The sequence below is a fragment of the Schistocerca cancellata genome, chromosome 2, assembly GCF_023864275.1.
Source record: "Schistocerca cancellata isolate TAMUIC-IGC-003103 chromosome 2, iqSchCanc2.1, whole genome shotgun sequence".
NCBI lineage: Eukaryota > Metazoa > Arthropoda > Insecta > Orthoptera > Acrididae > Schistocerca > Schistocerca cancellata.
The window spans coordinates 581,807,419-581,825,580 of record NC_064627.1 but is presented as its reverse complement, the minus strand read 5'-3'; the positions used below and the strand labels follow the sequence as shown (position 1 = coordinate 581,825,580).

General features: G+C 39.7%; 1 protein-coding gene across 2 annotated transcripts in view; it reads left to right on the top strand.

Annotated features, from left to right (window-relative positions):
* LOC126162191 (protein timeless) overlaps positions 1–18,162 on the top strand; it is a 408,622-nt gene that overhangs the window by 207,731 nt on the left and 182,729 nt on the right. For both annotated transcript variants that reach the window (XM_049918518.1, XM_049918519.1), the window contains 2 exons: positions 856–1,039; positions 1,141–1,338. In XM_049918518.1, coding sequence (XP_049774475.1) covers positions 856–1,039; positions 1,141–1,338 — 382 coding nt within the window. The remainder of the gene's footprint in view (positions 1–855; positions 1,040–1,140; positions 1,339–18,162) is intronic.

Genomic DNA, 18,162 nt, shown 5'->3' with positions numbered 1-18,162 from the left:
GGAATGGTAAGCAATATGCCTGTATTCCTAGAGAAAGACCTAGTTCATAACAAATGAAGATATGTGTCCACTGTGGATCTGTGTTGTGACCTTTTTTGTTACTGTTATTAATTAATGACCTGTCTTCAATACCTAAAACTGTGTTTATAATACCATTGCTCAAGCACTGTATGGATTTGGAATGAATGGATTTTTGCTTAATGAGAGAAAAATGCAGCAAATTGTTTTTACTTAAAAATTATTTTGTTCTTCATATAAAATGCAATATAAACCTTCATTTCACAAGTACTATAGTTTATTTTATACAAAGAATTTGCCCAGAGTAAACACAGAGAAAGCATCCACTTTGAAAATTTGAGAAACAATAGCCATATTTATGTATCACATAATAGACTGTCAAAATTAATTATTAGCTATGAGCTAACATGGCATAAATTATTTAATAAGCTTCTAGTAGTTGTAAAAAGGTCTCCTGGAGGTGCATTTAAACAAAGATTATGTAACATTCATTGTATGAGTCATTATCAACAGCTGACCTACAGCAGTTTTGTATGTATTAATGTATTTACTGTCTAATATTGCTGTCACTGTATAGTGTTGTAATGGTCTAATGTGTAATTGTAAAATTATTGTGCAGTTATAAACAGACACTTCAAGTCCAGTACACAAGTTGTCAACTAATTAGATGTAGACATGAAAAAATAACTCTGCTTATAAAAAATTCACCACTTGTAAATAAAAATCCTCTTTGTGTCCATATAATGATTGTTGGGTTTCTCTCCCACTTCCCTCTCCAGAATGACTATATGGAAAATAAGACTATCATGTGATTGTTTTTAATGTTTTTGTTTTCAGAGTGTTTGTGAACGCAACAACACCAATAGAATGCTTATTTGCAGTGGATTCAGTATCAAAGACGGATGCTGGTCGCCTCACAATTTCCGAGGTAAACCAGTTACTCTTATCAGGAAAGGAAGCATTTGTGGATTCTCGAAGTACGAGGGCGGTCATCGACTTCATGAAAATATTACTTGAGAAGGTACTACAGAACTTATTATGATATGAGAGGTAATTTATTGTTTAGGAAACACATTATATTAGTCCCTATTAATAAAAACAACTGTTGTTTTCAATTTGCAGAAGGAAAAGTTATCTGAAAGTGAATGTGAGAGCATCAATAATTGCTTACTCCTGCTGCGCAATATTCTACATATTCCAGAAACACGCATTAACCAGTCATCTACAAACCATACCAGCATGCAAAATCAGATTCTGTGGAATATATTTGCACAGAATGTGGACAAGATTCTTATCCATCTTTTGACATGCGAGCAAAAGGTACTATTGGTATAGTATACTATAACTGAATTGTTATTATTATTTATTTGTCCTTGGATGACTTGCACAATGACATTGAACATGTTAATAGCAATACTAAAATGTGTTTATTAGTGCTTGGACTGGTGGAAATAAAGGCTTGTTTCAGCAAATTACTGAAAACACGAACAATCAGAACAGAAACATTCTTATACAAAAATGCAGAAACTCGCTAGACAGAGTATTAGTCACCCCCTTAAAAGAGCACACTGGTCATTTTGGAGCACTGTATATGTTGTAGAACTGGTATCAGGTAGTCATGAGACACTAGAATGTTGATGTAAATCTAGGCCGTGAAGTGGTGTGTTTGTGCCAGTCAGTTGTATGGACATAGTGCAGTAAGAGGGGTTAACATAAAGACAAGACAGAATGGCAGAAAGGAGCTATCATATTAGAACATGCCCATGACCACACTGTGAATGTAGTTCTCTAATTTATTGGTGTACTAACACAGACTGTCCAACAATTCCACACGGGAAGGCATATCACTTGCAGCCATGTAACACTATAAGAACAGAGGCCATAAAAAAGTCCTGACAGGGGCCAGATAGAGCTATAGCTTGGTAACACCAGATTTTTGATGGGTTATGTATGGTAAAATTTACAAAAATCCTTATCCATTATCTAGAAAAACATTATTAAAGGAAAAGGACAAGCTGGTCCAGAAGTGAGTGTAGGACAATGGACCATCTACAGGTTGCTAAACAAATTGTAGATGGAAGGTACTTTGTACGGATTTATAGAATGTATAAAAGTCAGAATAAAATATATGCTGGTTGCACTAGAAAACCAAAGAATGTACTCTACTTAAATCAGCTTCTTGAAGACTATTACATTACATAAAGAGAGTGAAATATTCAGAAGTGGGAAAGGAGCGAGGCAAGGTGACACCATTTCAACAATACTATTTTCTGCAGCCTTGGAAGAGCTGTTTACATAATCAAACTGGGATTAAGAAGGAATATATATAACAGTTTTACCTATACTACCTTCAGTTACAAGATGACATTTTTTTATTTGCTCTGAATACCAACAAACTTCAGCAAATGTTGAGTGTGGTGGGTGCTGGGAAGGGGAGCTGAACAGAACAAATATATCAGTATACCAGTAAATCAATATGCCTGACCATTAAAGTGTGATCAAAATAATGTACAACCAGTATACTGATCACAAGATAGTGACAATTTTATGGCAACAGTTAGTTAGTACAGTTACTTAGTACAAATAAAAACAACAAGCTGAAGGACACTCAAGACATGGGTTGATGACTTGATAGAAACTATTATGAAACTGAAGATGGACTGGACATATAGTAAGTCAAAAATGATGACAGGTGCTTGAAGGAGTTTGTGTGTTAGATTGCTCATGATAAGAAAAGACCTAGAAGAAGATCTAATGGAAGAAGGATGGATGACATAAAGAAACAAGGAATACAAAATTAGATACTAAAAGCTGAAGATTGTAAAGTATGGACAAGCCTGGAAGAGTACTGTATCCAGCAGTGCATGATAATTGGCTGCTGGTGCTGCCAGTGATGATGATGCATGTTGTACAAACTATGCGGTCTTGCATTTCGTACAAAATTGATGTTTTTGAATAGCAACATATTCTCAACTACTAAATGATGAAAGGAGTTTAACTCCTTTTTTGTAGAGGAAACTGATGCCTTTAAAATAGGGCAAATCATGCCTGCTACATTAAATTAATAGGGCATTCAAAATTATCTTACAAATATTAAATATTGAATATTTCCATAAATAACATGTGTCTAAAAAGATGACTGATGTTATAGTAACCAAGAAAATGTCAATTTAAATTTTAACAACAAGAACCAGAAAAATTCAGATTGTAAATTAACTTTGGCATTTTAGGTAACTAATCCGTATAGTTAGAAGTAATATCAAGGCAAACGGTTTTACTCTGCTTGTTCTACTCCCCTACATTTCACAGTGAGAAAACAAGTATCTTAGGTATTCACTGGTGTATCTATTTACTCTTAGTAACACTTTCATAGTTGTCATATTAATTCAGACAGTTGTAAAATTACAGGGAGAGAGAATGCCTGGCCAGTACTTACTTGCACATGGTTAAATTCCAAGTTATGCCAATTGAAATACTTAAAATGATAAAAAAAACTATATCAAGTATAGTTTCACATGTTATTCATCAATAAGCATGTGTTCAATGCATGAGCTCCACTAAACTGGCTGAGTCTATGAAAGGACACAGAGGAACTGTATGTCTTGATGACATGCATTACCAAGTTGTGCTCCACAGTATGGCTTAAGAGAAGTAAATGTTTACTACGCCACAGAGGCCATTTGGATCTCTCCATCAGGTACTAAGTACCTTGAACTCCTAAACTTAATATGCTGTAACAACCCCCTCCCACCCACTTTGCACCATTGACCAAATATCCCCCCAGATGTGGGCAAGTTAGTTGGAAAGTTAGTCTAGCCTTTATGGAAATAATCAACTTCAGAAGATAGGTTTTGGAGCCAAGGCTGTAGAAAGGAGAGTGTTCCATTTATCACACATGATGACTCTCTTATTGGCAGTTATTTTTGTTGGCTGTTTCACAGTGAATATGTTCGTCATTAAGAAGGAACCTTACAATGAGGTAGGTGGCAGACATTTTTTGATATCACCAGCTAATTTTACATGAGAATAGGGTCATTTACATAAGAAATATACATTTTAATTAGAACAATATTGTGAAAAGGAGAGTTGCTACACACCATATAGCAGAGATACTGACTTGCAGATAGGCACAACAAAAAGACTGTCACAAATTTAGCTTTTGGCCAGTAAGGCCTTCATCAAAATTAGAAGGAAAACACACCTACACCCACACACACACACCCACCCACCCACCCACCCACCCACCCACACACACACACACACACACACACACACACACACACACAAACGCATCTCACACGCATGACTGCAGGTTCAGGCAACTGAGGTCACACTGCGAGCTGCAGCACCAGTGCATGATGGGAGTGGCGGCTGGGTGGGGTAAGGAGATTTTAGTAATTTGGACAAAGTAGCATCATTGCCAGAAGAGTTACTACTTTTCAATGATGTAATGATTTTTGTAATTGTTCTAATAGTTGATTCAGCAAAACTGACATCTGGTGGTGGAGTATACAGTGCTTTTATGAGGAACTCTTATGGATCTATTTTTCATGGCCCATTCTTTTCTTACTTCACTTTAAGCCACTATTAAGAAGAATTAATTGAATGATATCAATATGACATCATCTTTCTCACTGTTACTATTATCAAGAAGCTGAATTTCATTTGCCCTATTGAGTTTATTTATTTCATGTCTAATAATGTTTACCTTATTTTGTTCTAGGAATTTTGATTTTTCTTTGTGAGTAGGATATGGTTTGTCCTTTCTTAATGAGACAGTGAAGAATTTTGCACTACTGCTTACCCCTTAAACTCCTGCTTAAGGCTAGCTCTCTTCTTTAAATAAAGGTGTGTCTCTTGACACAAAATACTTTGATCCCAATCATTACTCACCCTTTCCTTTGGATTTCACTTTAATTGTTCATGACATGTTGTAAAGGAAGAATGGGTTCATAACACTGTAAGAAATAAATTTGTTATTTGCTGTGTTTCCTTGGTTAATTGCTTCCCATTGTTCATTCTATAAATTTTCTCTGAATAGAGTAAATGAGTTATCATGTGTTATTCTGTGAAATTGTACTTTCCTTTTCTTGTCTGAACCTGGTTGATGAGGATGTCTTATTGCTGCCATTTTCCTGTCATGGTCAGATAAACCACTTATAATGAAGCTCACATCCATTTTGTGAAAGGCAGTAGAATTAAGAAAAAAATGAACAATTCTCTGTTGCACTATGTCCTTCTGGTTTTGTTGGGGTGACATTGTGAAGAACAAGCCAAAAGTAGGCATAACTCCATATGCACTCTTGATAGAACTATCCCAGATGTCAATAAAATTCTTCAAGGTATGTAAGTGCATCATCAATATGTGAAATTCATCAACATTCCGGTCACTGTTGAAGTGACCTTCCTTAGGGGTTGAGCTAGTCTGCTGCATAAGAAAAAGTTCAATTGTTATGTACTAGTGGTAGAAACTGTTTTGTAAACTGATAGGGTATTGAGGATGACAAGGAGAGGTGTTAGACATGCTTTATTGGTGTTTTCTTTGTTTCTTGTCATTGGAGGAAATAGGTGGATGAGAAAACAGGCAACAGTCGTGATGTAGCACTATTTACTTGCTGCCTGTTGCCAGCTGAGGCATGCCAGTACTCGCATGTCCCTGTGGCTACTGTGTTCTCATGTGTGGCTGTATGAGTTGCTTTGTGAATGCTGTCATCCTGAAGTGCTGTTAATACTGGCAGCCAGGATGCTAGAGGTCTGTACCCATCTTCTGTATTTATTTTGGCAGGTTGCACAGCTATTTCTAACACCTTTACAATCTTCCTACTTAAGCTAAGTGGCTGTTTAGCCAGTACACAAGGCTCTTGAAATATTATCAGTTCCTTCACTCATCTTTATGTTCCACTACCACTAACTTCGTGTGCTTGTGCTGTCTCAGATGAATGTATCTTTCATATTCAGATACCCATGTGCTAATCCCTCACCCTGTATCACTCACATACACTAGTCCACACTTGTAGCCTATTTCATCGACTCCATCAGTATGTAGCTTGTCAATTGCATCTTTTGAGCCAGTAACATCTTTTATTTTGTTGGTGCTTCAGGAAATTGGTTTGAAACCTGCTCGATGGAGAATTTTGCCCACACATTCAGTGACCCCTTCTACATATGGTAATAGACCAATGTTTTGAACTTCCTTTTGCTCTTTCCTATTACCTTCTCCCTTGTCACCATAGTTTTATCTATCACCTTCATCCCATAACCATTGGCTCTGGAGACAGACATGAGCTTTTTTAACTCTGCCCTCAGATGTTCTTCATGACCAGTCCTGTGGGCCAATTTGGTGCAGAGGGGATTTCTTCTGCATAGGATTGTGGTAGGAGGAGGAATGTAGGTACTTGTCCGTGCAAGTGGATTTTCTGGATACTCTGTGGGCAAGTTTACCATTAGGCTTTTGATAAACTTCCACATTTTCAAAGTACATTTTATTTTGCTGTGCTGTTGATCAGGTGTTGGTGGAAGTTCTCTAGCTCGTCTTCTCCATGTGGTAAGTTGAAAATGGTATAACAAAGTACTGGAGCCAGCATTCAGGACACAATGGTAGGTGCGCATATAGCTAAATAGTAAGGTGACTGCTCGCAATAAGTGGGAAATCCAAGTCTGAGTCCCAGTCCGGCACAAATATTTATTGCTGTCATTCCATTCTACAGCTGATGGTTGTCCTTATTTGCAATTGTGAATTCATTTCATGTATTTCACAATGGCTCTAGTCGCTGCAGTACCTGTTCCTTTGGACATGCATGCATATTCAAAGGAACTTCGATTGTAATCAGAATAACACAGGCATTAAAATATCGTATTTATCTGCTGATACTACACAAGTGACTTCCAAATACATCTGTCCTGTCCAAAGGAAGTTTTGCATCATAATCAGAATAACACAAGCACTGCAGTATCATAATGTGAATGTGGTCAATGCTTTTCCAAAACAAAGCTTTACTGGCTTGTATACAGATATCCCTCACCTCGATCAGTTTTATGTAGAACATTAACCATAAAAATTTTTGGGCTACACTAGTGGTGTTGCATCTCTTCAATAAGAAGAGATCATTCACAGTTTACCTCTTCTTAGTCACAGTGATTCAAGCTGCTTGGTTTTTCCATAGATTCCCTTTAGGTTGGTTAAATGTAAGCAAAGGTTTCCACAGCCCTTGTCACTGTCAGTAAAATTCTTCACAATTTGTGATTGCATTGTTGATATGTAAAATTCTCCAACATTTCAGCCACTGTTACAAATGGCTTTCCTCCGGGGTTGAGCTAGACTGCTGAATGAGAAAAACTTTCTTATGTACTAGTGGAAGAAACTGTTTTTATAACATGATAGGATATTGAGGATGAGGAGGGTGGGTGTTAGATGTGCTCTATTGGTGTTTGCATTATTTCTTGTCATTGGTACAAATAGGTGGATGAGAAAACAAGCAGCAGTTGCGATGTAGTGCTGTTTACTTGCTGCCTGTTGCTGGCTGAGGCATTTCAATATTCTGTATCCCTGTGGCCATTCTGGTCTCCTGCACACCTGCGTCAGTTGCTTTGTGAACAGTGTCATCAAATTACAATATATAAAAAAAAAATCATTTATTAATTAATTGTTCTATTTGTTTTCGATTTATTGATTTAATTAAAGTTCAGTTTGAGTTTGAGTCTTAGATTCTTTGATATTATTATTCATTTATATTTAAAGCACACTGTTATGATTAGTTAATGATGTTATTTAAATTTATGTGACAGTGCATTAAGTTTGCTGGAATTTGCTGTGCAGCTCTCTTCAGAATCTGGTAGTTTGCTCAGCGATGCTGCTGCAAGTGAACTTTGTAGCTATTATTTAATCTCCATAGAGTGAACAGAATCTGTATACATGCAGTTGCAGAATGCTATGTGTGCAGTTACAGAAGGTTTGATGAAAAGTGGATGATAGCTGTCAAGTTATGAATCACTTAAGACATCAGAAAAGTTGATAATATTTCCCAAAAGAAATTATGATTTTGGGATGAGGTTTTCACTATACACCCTTAACAATCAATCTGGATTATCTACATGTCATAGTAGGCTGTTGTAACGTTGAATATGTATTTTTACCAAATAAAATAATAATATACCTTTCAAGCACTAACCAAGAAATATTCTTTGAAATAAGAGCACACATTGTCACATTTGAAGAAATTACTGACAATATTTCATCATTGATGGTAACCTAACTTCCATGAATCAAAACAATCAGTATTGGCAGCTGCTAACAATGCTTTTCACACAAAAGATGCTAGTTGTGATAAATGTGTGTACTCATAAGCACATTGCATTAACATGGGTAGATGTTCCATTCACAGAGTAATGCTGCTAGCCAGGTAGTGCCTCTATTATCTCTTGCAGCTATTTCAATGATGTTCATTTATATCTTGAGTTATAAAATTTGCAGTCACTGTGTATGATATATTACAATGCCCCTCGTATGAGTGAAATTTTGATAAATTAACATTTTGTGGTCGTTAAGGTTTTTGTCAGCTTTAAGTTCATACTTTGTGTTAGGTGTTATTACTGAATGTAATTCAAGTAGCTGTGTACAACAATAATTCATGCAGGATTGGGTAACCAATAATAGCATGCTATGTCTTTATCAATAAGATTTAAAATATTTGCACTAGTCACTTTGTTTACAGCTTATGGGATAGTATTGCTGTGGACTTTTAATTAACAAAGGAGTTTCCCATTTGGGTGAGGGTTCCAAGGGAAAACATGGCAAAGCTGGAACATGGCTCATTTAACACTGTTCCACATTCATCAATTCACAAAGGAGTCTCTGTCTTACCGTTATATAATCTATCTGATACCTTTTAGTATCTCCAGGATTCTTGCATGTATACAACCTTCTTTTATGATTCTTGAACCAAGTGTTAGCTATGATTAAGTTATGCTCTGTGCAAAATTCTAACAGACGGCTTCCTCTTTCATTTCTTAGCCCCAATCCATACTCACCTACTAAGTTTCCTTCTCTCGCTTTTCCTGCTGTCGAATTCCAGTCATCCATGACTATTAAATTTTCATCTCCCTTCACTACCTGAATAATTTCTTTTATCTCATCATAAATTTCTTCAATTTCTTCGTCATCTGCAGAGCTAGTTGGCATGTAAACTTGTACTACTGTAGTAGGCATGGGCTTCGTGTCTATCTTGGCCGCAATAATGTGTTTGCTGTGCTGTTTGTAGTGGCTTACCCGCACTCCTATTTTTTTTATTCATTATTAAACCTACTCCTGCATTACCCCTATTTGATTTTGTATTTATAACCCTGTATTCACCTGACCAGAAGTCTTGTTCCTCCTGCCACCGAACTTCACTAATACCCACTATATCTAACTTTAACCTATCCATTTTCCTTTTTAAATTTTCTAACGTACCTGCCCGATTAAGGGATCTGACATTCCACGCTCCGATCCGTAGAATGCCAGTTTTCTTTCTCCTGATAACGACGTCCTCTTGAGTAGTCCCCACCCGGAGATCCGAATGGGGGACTATTTTACCTCCAGAATATTTTACCCAAGAGGACGCCATCATCATTTAACAATACAGTAAAGCTGCATGCCCTCGGGAAAAATTACAGCTGTAGTTTCCCCTTGCTTTCAGCCGTTCGCAATACCATGACAGCAAGGGCGTTTTGATTAATGTTACAAGGCCAGATCAGTCAATCATCCAGACTGTTGCCCCTGCAACTACTGAAAAGGCTGCTGCCCCTCTTCAGAACCACACGTTTGTCTGGCCTCTCAACAGATACCCCTCCATTGTGGTTGCACCTACGGTTCGGCTATCTGTATTGTTGAGGCACGCAAGCCTCCCCACCAACAGCAAGGTTCATGGTTCATGGAGGGAGGCTAGAATACATTTGACTACCAATTTATTTATCACTAGGTATGCGGATTTAATTGCTGCATTTTCCAACTCTCCAATATGTCTGTATTCTTATACGCTATGATTGTATGTCTATAGCTCCAATAATTTTACAGTTTTGAACTAGAAAACTGGGTAACTGGGTCCTTTGTGATATTTTCTGGATGAAGCTGCCTGATACAACATTCACCAATGCTCTAGGATCTAGTGCAACTGTAACTGGTGTATCCTCCACTGTTGCCTGAATGGCTGATATCAGTGCTGAGGGACATTCTCTCTTACATTCATTAACATTTGCACAGAGTTCCTCCCAGCTGTTCTCTCCATCATTATATCAAAAGAACTGAATGCTAGGCTCAAAGTCCCTATTGAAATCCATGAGCAATCTCTGGGCACAATCAGGTCGAGTCTAGGTTAACAGATAATAATTATTAGAATGAACAGCTTTGACTTCCATCATTACTGGTGATTGTTTTCAGCAATTATTATTTGTAGGTAGCAGCTGATGTGACTGATTATGATAAGCTGACTGATCACACTGGAATAAAACCTGGATTGTATCCCCTTTCCGATCTTCTGCCTACCTTGTTTAGGACAGTGATTGCAACCATTCCCATTTTATCTTTAGTTATTAAGAGGAGTGTTCAATAAGTAATGCAACACATTTTTTTCTATTGGCCAATTTCAGTTGAAAAAATGTGGAATTTGTTGTGGAACATCATGGAACAATCCCAATTCAGCCCTTATAGTTTCATGAAGTTCTGATTGGTGATGAAGCTATATGTAGCATTCAAAATGTTGGCTATAATGTCACTGTGTTTCTTTTGGTGGAAAACAAGAGCATTGCAGATATTCATTGACACTTGCAGAGTGTCCAAGTGGAACTGGCAGTAAACAAAGGCACAATGAGTCGTTGGGTGAGACATCTGTCACTATTCCAACAAGATCTCACAAACCTGTACAGTCTCCTGTGTGCAGCCAGCTGTGCACAGCTGTGACTTCTGCAGTGTTGGAACAGGAGGACACTCTCACTCAAGGTGATTGACAGATCACAGTCAAACATCTCATTGCACAGCTGGACATCTGTTGGTAGTGCTGACATACTCGTCCAACAGTTGGGGTACTGAAAGTTGTTTGCCTACTGGGTTCCTCAGCAGCTGTTGGAAGACTATGAAGAACAAGGAAGGAACATCTGCACAGAGTTGCTTGCGCCTTTTGAGGCTGATCATGACAACTTTTTTATGAACATCATCAGAGGGTTCATCACTTTGAACTGGAAACAAAATGCCAATCCATGGACTGGTGCCACACTGCTTCTCCTACAAAGTAAAACTTCAAAGTCACACCTTCAGTCAGTAAAGTCATGGTGACAGTTTCTGGGACTGTGAAGGTTCTGTTCTGTTTGATGTCCTCCCTCTTGGTGCAAAGGTTAACTTGGAATGCATTTCGCTACTCTCAGGAAATTTAAGAAATAACTTCAGTGTGTCTGTCACCACAAAATGAAAACAAACTTCTCTTTCTTCACAACAATGCAAGACCTCACACAAGTCTGTGCACCCAAGAGGAGGTCACTGTTATTCCTCATTTGCTCTACAGCAGACATCTCACACCTTCCAACTTCCATCAGTTTGGCTCAATGAGGGATGCACTTTTGTGGGAAGCAGTATGTGGTTGATGGGGATATTATTGTTGCAGCAAGATGTTGGCTGTGATGTTGACTAGTTGAGGGGTACCATGTGTACATAGAGGCTCTCCCAGTAAGTTGGTGTAAGGCCATCATATTGAATAGAAATTATGTTGAAGAATAGGGTTTTTTAGCCAAAAGAGTTGGGGAATTGTGTGGTGTGTTGGAATTGTGAATAAAACCAAGCTGCTTTCAGGAAAAATGTGTAGCATTACTTACTGAATGCCCCTCGTGTGTTGTCCATTATTGTAATTGTGTTGCATCAGCCGACTAGCAGTTGTTTCATGTGCCTGTTGGTTATTTGTGCAAGTGTTATGTGAAGTAACACCGTGTACACAAAAGTTACTTTGTCCTTTTCACAATTTTATGTCCTCCTGTATTAAACAGATGGAGTCAAGTACAGACATAAATTCTTCCAAACTGTCTTTTAAAGCGTGTAATAGTTTCTTAAGGATTGCAGCGGGTAGTTTTGCTTTTAGAATCTGAAGTATATCCTTCTGAGTAATAGACTCACACCAGTATCTTGCTTCTTTCAAACATTTTTCAAAATATTGCTATACCCCATCGGGTTTGAAAGAGAAGGGCTCCAGATTGAATACTTCCTTCCTCAGGCATTTATAGCTTCCATGAGACCAATATTTGGCTAGGAATGCCTGTTCAGACTGTTCATATGTTTTACACGAGTCCATTATGTCCATAGTTCATGATGCACCATCTCCTTGGATATAGCCTCACACATAGTTAATCTTTTGGGCTTCAATCCAGGATCCTGGTAATGCTCTTCTAAATCCTCATATGAAATAGACAGGGTCTACAGTTTCCACATCTGGTGAGAATGGCTGAAACTGTCTATGTTTTAGGACTTTCTCTTGCACAGTAGTATAAAGAATTATTGACAAATGAACAGTGTGCAGAGAAAATATGTTGTTATTATGCCTCTGATATGCAGACACGCATTAACATATTCAAATCTGAGGCTTGAGGTCTGTTGTCTCTCCTCTTTGTGCAATTTTATTGGACAGTCTTTTATTGCCTCTGGTCCTCTTCTAAGTCTTGCATAAATGTTTCAGTGGACTGGACCATCTTTGTCCACCACTGTAAGATCCCAATTTGTCTTTCACATCTTGCAGATCTAGTTTAATTTGATTAGGTTGGGGTAAATTATCAACCAAAATATTTTCTGCTGCCTCTTTAAAACGTTTATTAACACAGTGAATAATTCTTTGTTCCTTAGCCTGCACCCACCCATTCAATTTGCTCAAAAACTTTACTTGATGCTCTTCAAACTTTTTTGGAGTTGATGCAGCTGGTTCTACTACTTCCTGAACTTCCCTGACAGGGTGAACTTTTAATTTCTGGTCTTGCTGCCTTTTTAACTGTGCACATGTCTTTACCACACCACAGATTAATTCACTAACAAAACATATAATCATACTTAATTTGGATACTCTCCTAGTACTAACACATGTTTATTTTAAGCACTTCAGGGAAGGAATGAACACCAATTATGTACCAACACAACTCCTGAAGACTCTGCACAGAAAATAGTGGAAATATGGAAAAATTATGTATCTTCTTCTATTAGAGAATAAAAATGATCAAAGAGGCGCAGGTGAGCGAGATCACAAGATTCTTATTTGTACTTGCCTGTGCACCGTCCTCTAGCAATGCAAAATTCTGATGTGATGGAACTGGACTGCTCTGCTGCAAAGACCAGACTCCACAAAACCTATCTGTGAAACAAAATACAACACATTGTCTAGAATACAATGCACTATATTACAATACAGTGTAACAATTAAAAGATTAGTAATTTGTTCAATCTCCTTAGACTGAATTGAATCTGTATGTTTTTAATTACAGAATATTTGATGAAAAGTGGATAATAGCTGTCCAATTATTTAGCAATTAAAACATCAGAAAAGTTGATGTTATTTCCTGTAAGAAATCATGACCTTGCATGCAGGTTCTCACTTTACATCCATTAACTATCGATCTGAACAATCTGTGCATTTTAGTATGCTGTTGTAATGATGAATCTGTAGTTTTACCTAATAAAATGATAATGTACCTTTCAAACATTAATCAAAGTATGTTCTTGAAACAGGAGTCACTTTGTCATATATGAAATTATGCTGACAGTGTCCGCCTTCATAGCATAGCTGTAGCGTTACCACCAGCACACAGGGGGCCTGGGTTCGATTCCTGGCAGGGATCTGGGTGTTGTGTGTCCTTCATCATCATTTTCATAATCATTGACTCGAAAGTCGCCAAAGTGGCGTCAACTAAAAAGGACTTGCAATATGTCGGCCGAAGTCCCCCGAAAGGGGCCTCCCAGCCAACAATGCCATCCGATCTTTTTTTGTAATTTGTTTGACGCTAATCTAATTTTCTGTAAATCGAAAACTCAGTAGTGGCAGCTGCCAACAATTCTTTATCACTCAAAAGAGACTTCTCATGATACATATACCTACTCATCAGAGCTTTCAGATAAAAGTGAGTTCGCATTGCATTAATATGGGTGGTAATATTCTGTTCATGGAGTAACCCTGATAAACAAGAAGTGTCTAGTTCTCTTACAGCTATTTCGGTGAAGTTCATTTATATCTTGAGTAATATTTCTTGTAGTACAAAACATATTATTGTCGCCAAGTCTTTCATTTACAGGATGGTAAAATTTACAATCACAATGTATGATACACTACAATGTAGCACTGCCACTGCTGGGAGCTAAATCCTAGATGTCTGTACCGATCTTCTCTATTCATGTTGGTGGATTGCTTTGCTATTTCTATTGTCTCTCTAACCTTCCTCCTCCAGGTAATGTAGTGTTTCACCAGTATGCGAGCTTCTCAAAATATTATCAGTTTCCTGCACTCATCCTGGTGTTCCACCACTGCTGACTTGATGCACTGTCTCAGATGAATGTATCTTTCATATTTATATATTTGTTTGCTAATTGGTCACCCTGTCTCACCGACATACACTACTACACACTCATAGCCTATTTCATAACCTCCTGCAGTATTCAGCTTGTCAACTACATCTTTTGTTGAGCCAAGAACACCTTTTATTTTGTCGGTGCTTCATGAAATTGGTTTCTCACATGCTTGTTGAAGAATTTAGCCCACACACTCAGTGACCCTTGTACTTATGGTTATAGAACAATGTTTTGTACTCCCTTCTGCTCTTTCCTATTACTGTCGTCCTCTGTCTACATAGTTTTATCTGTTAGCTTCATTCCATTACCATTGTCTCTATAGATGGACCTGAGGTTTTGTAGTTTTGCCATCAGATGTTCGTCATTGTCGATCCTGTGATCTTTTGATTAAAACATGCAGGGCGCATTCTTCTGCGCTGGGTGATGATGGGAGGGGGAATGCAGATACCTGTCGGTGATGGTGGATTTTCTGTGCGTGATGTCGTTAAGTTTACCATCAGGCTTTTGGTAAAGTTTCATGTTGAGGAAAGGCAGCACCATATTCTTTTCTATTCCTTAGTAAATTGCATCTTGCTGAGGTGTCAGTGAAAGTACCATACCTAAGCAACCTGTAAACATGAATAGAGAAGATAAGTGCATCCAGTATTTTGGCTGCCAGCTGTAACAGCACTATGGGATGACAGTATTAGCAAAGCAACCCACACAGCTGTGCAGAGGACCAAGGTGGCTAGGTCATGTAGTACTGGCATGTGTCATCTGGCACAAGGGAGCATGTAAACAGTGCTAAATCACAACTGCTACCTGTTTCCTCATGCATCTATTTCCACCCCTGTCGTAGGGAAACGTGATTGTCATGAAGGGGTATATGCAGCCTGCAACCAGCGTACGATACTCCTTGGTTGTCATCATGCCTTGCACGAGCTCATGACCCATGGATGCCCGTGTGAACGTTCCCCGGAGCATAATGGAGCCACCACCAGATTGTCTTTGACCTGCAGTACAGGTATCAAGGGGCTGTTCCCTTCCACGACTTCAGATTCGTGCTTTCCCATTGGCACAATGGGAAGGTATTGGGATTCATAAGATCATGCAATGCTCTGTCACTGTACTGATATTGAATGCTGATGGTCACGTGCCCATTTCAGTCAAGGTGGCCGATGTTGTGGTGTTAACATTGGCACATGTGTGGGTCGTCAGTTGTGCAGGACCATTGTTAGGAGTGTTTGGTACACTGTGTGTTCAGACACACTTGGACTCTGCCCAGCATTAAAACCTGATGTTAGTTCCACCACAGTTCACCACCTGTCCTGTTTTACCAACCTGTCCAGCCTATGATGTCAGACATCTGCAATGAGGGGTGCCTGCCCAACCCCATGACATCTGGACATGGTTTCATCTTCGTTTCACCATGTGTTGAAGACACTCACTACAACACTCCGCAAACACCCGACAAGTCATGCCAAGCCTCAGAGCAATCGCAATTTGCCCTTGGTCAAACTCAGATAGATCATGCACCTTCCCCATTCTGCACACAGACAATACACTCACTAATACTACATGCATCATGCGTGTGTCTGACTAGCAGTCATTCCTTGCCAAGTGAAGGGTTTATATTGATAATATGTCAGTGGTTATAATGTTCTGACTGATCAATGTATATGTAAATGGACTGGGTACCATAGTAAAATGAGAAGTACCATCTGCCATCCACTTGACAGTGATTTGGAGAATGTAGACGTACATGTCAATTGTTGCATGTGGTCATAATCATAAGCTATTGGTAGAAAAGGCATCCTTTAGACACTTCCATGCATTACAATCTTCAGCTGTATGTATTCATGTTTCTCTTTTTAATTGTTGATCATCTTAATCTTTTCTTACCCAAAGAAATAAAGTGAAGAATTTCCTTGATTCATATACTGTCCATTTGCTGACTATATACACTCCTGGAAATTGAAATAAGAACACCGTGAATTCATTGTCCCAGGAAGGGGAAACTTTATTGACACATTCCTGGGGTCAGATACATCACATGATCACACTGACAGAACCACAGGCACATAGACACAGGCAACAGAGCATGCACAATGTCGGCACTAGTACAGTGTATATCCACCTTTCGCAGCAATGCAGGCTGCTATTCTCCCATGGAGACGATCGTAGAGATGCTGGATGTAGTCCTGTGGAACGGCTTGCCATGCCATTTCCACCTGGCGCCTCAGTTGGACCAGCGTTCGTGCTGGACGTGCAGACCGCGTGAGACGACGCTTCATCCAGTCCCAAACATGCTCAATGGGGGACAGATCCGGAGATCTTGCTGGCCAGGGTAGTTGACTTACACCTTCTAGAGCACGTTGGGTGGCACGGGATACATGTGGACGTGCATTGTCCTGTTGGAACAGCAAGTTCCCTTGCCGGTCTAGGAATGGTAGAACGATGGGTTCGATGACGGTTTGGATGTACCGTGCACTATTCAGTGTCCCCTCGACGATCACCAGTGGTGTACGGCCAGTGTAGGAGATCGCTCCCCACACCATGATGCCGGGTGTTGGCCCTGTGTGCCTCGGTCGTATGCAGTCCTGATTGTGGTGCTCACCTGCACGGCGCCAAACACGCATACGACCATCATTGGCACCAAGGCAGAAGCGACTCTCATCGCTGAAGATGACACGTCTCCATTCGTCCCTCCATTCACGCCTGTCGCGACACCACTGGAGGCGGGCTGCACGATGTTGGGGCGTGAGCGGAAGACGGTCTAACGGTGTGCGGGACCGTAGCCCAGCTTCATGGAGACGGTTGCGAATGGTCCTCGCCGATACCCCAGGAGCAACAGTGTCCCTAATTTGCTGGGAAGTGGCGGTGCGGTCCCCTACGGCACTGCGTAGGATCCTACGATCTTGGCGTGCATCCGTGCGTCGCTGCGGTCCGGTCCCAGGTCGACGGGCACGTGCACCTTCCGCCGACCACTGGCGACAACATCGATATACTGTGGAGACCTCACGCCCCACGTGTTGAGCAATTCGGCGGTACGTCCACCCGGCCTCCCGCATGCCCACTATACGCCCTCGCTCAAAGTCCGTCAACTGCACATACGGTTCACGTCCACGCTGTCGCGGCATGCTACCAGTGTTAAAGACTGCGATGGAGCTCCGTATGCCACGGCAAACTGGCTGACACTGATGGCGGCGGTGCACAAATGCTGCGCAGCTAGTGCCATTCGACGGCTAACACCGCGGTTCCTGGTGTGTCCGCTGTGCCGTGCGTGTGATCATTGCTTGTACAGCCCTCTCGCAGTGTCCGGAGCAAGTATGGTGGGTCTGACACACCGGTGTCAATGTGTTCTTTTTCCATTTCCAGGAGTGTATTCTGCCACCTCCATTTCATTTTTATTAGTTGTAATTATGTCTTTCACTTTGGTCTGTTTCCTGATGCATTTTTTTATTTCTCTGCCTCCCCTAGTTATTCACAACATGTAACTCTCAGTTTTTGAGTGGTTTTTGCATCAGAAGTCAATGTCTCACTGTCGTGTGTTAAAAGTGACAACATACTCTGATTGTATACATTCTTTCCAAACATGTCAGAAG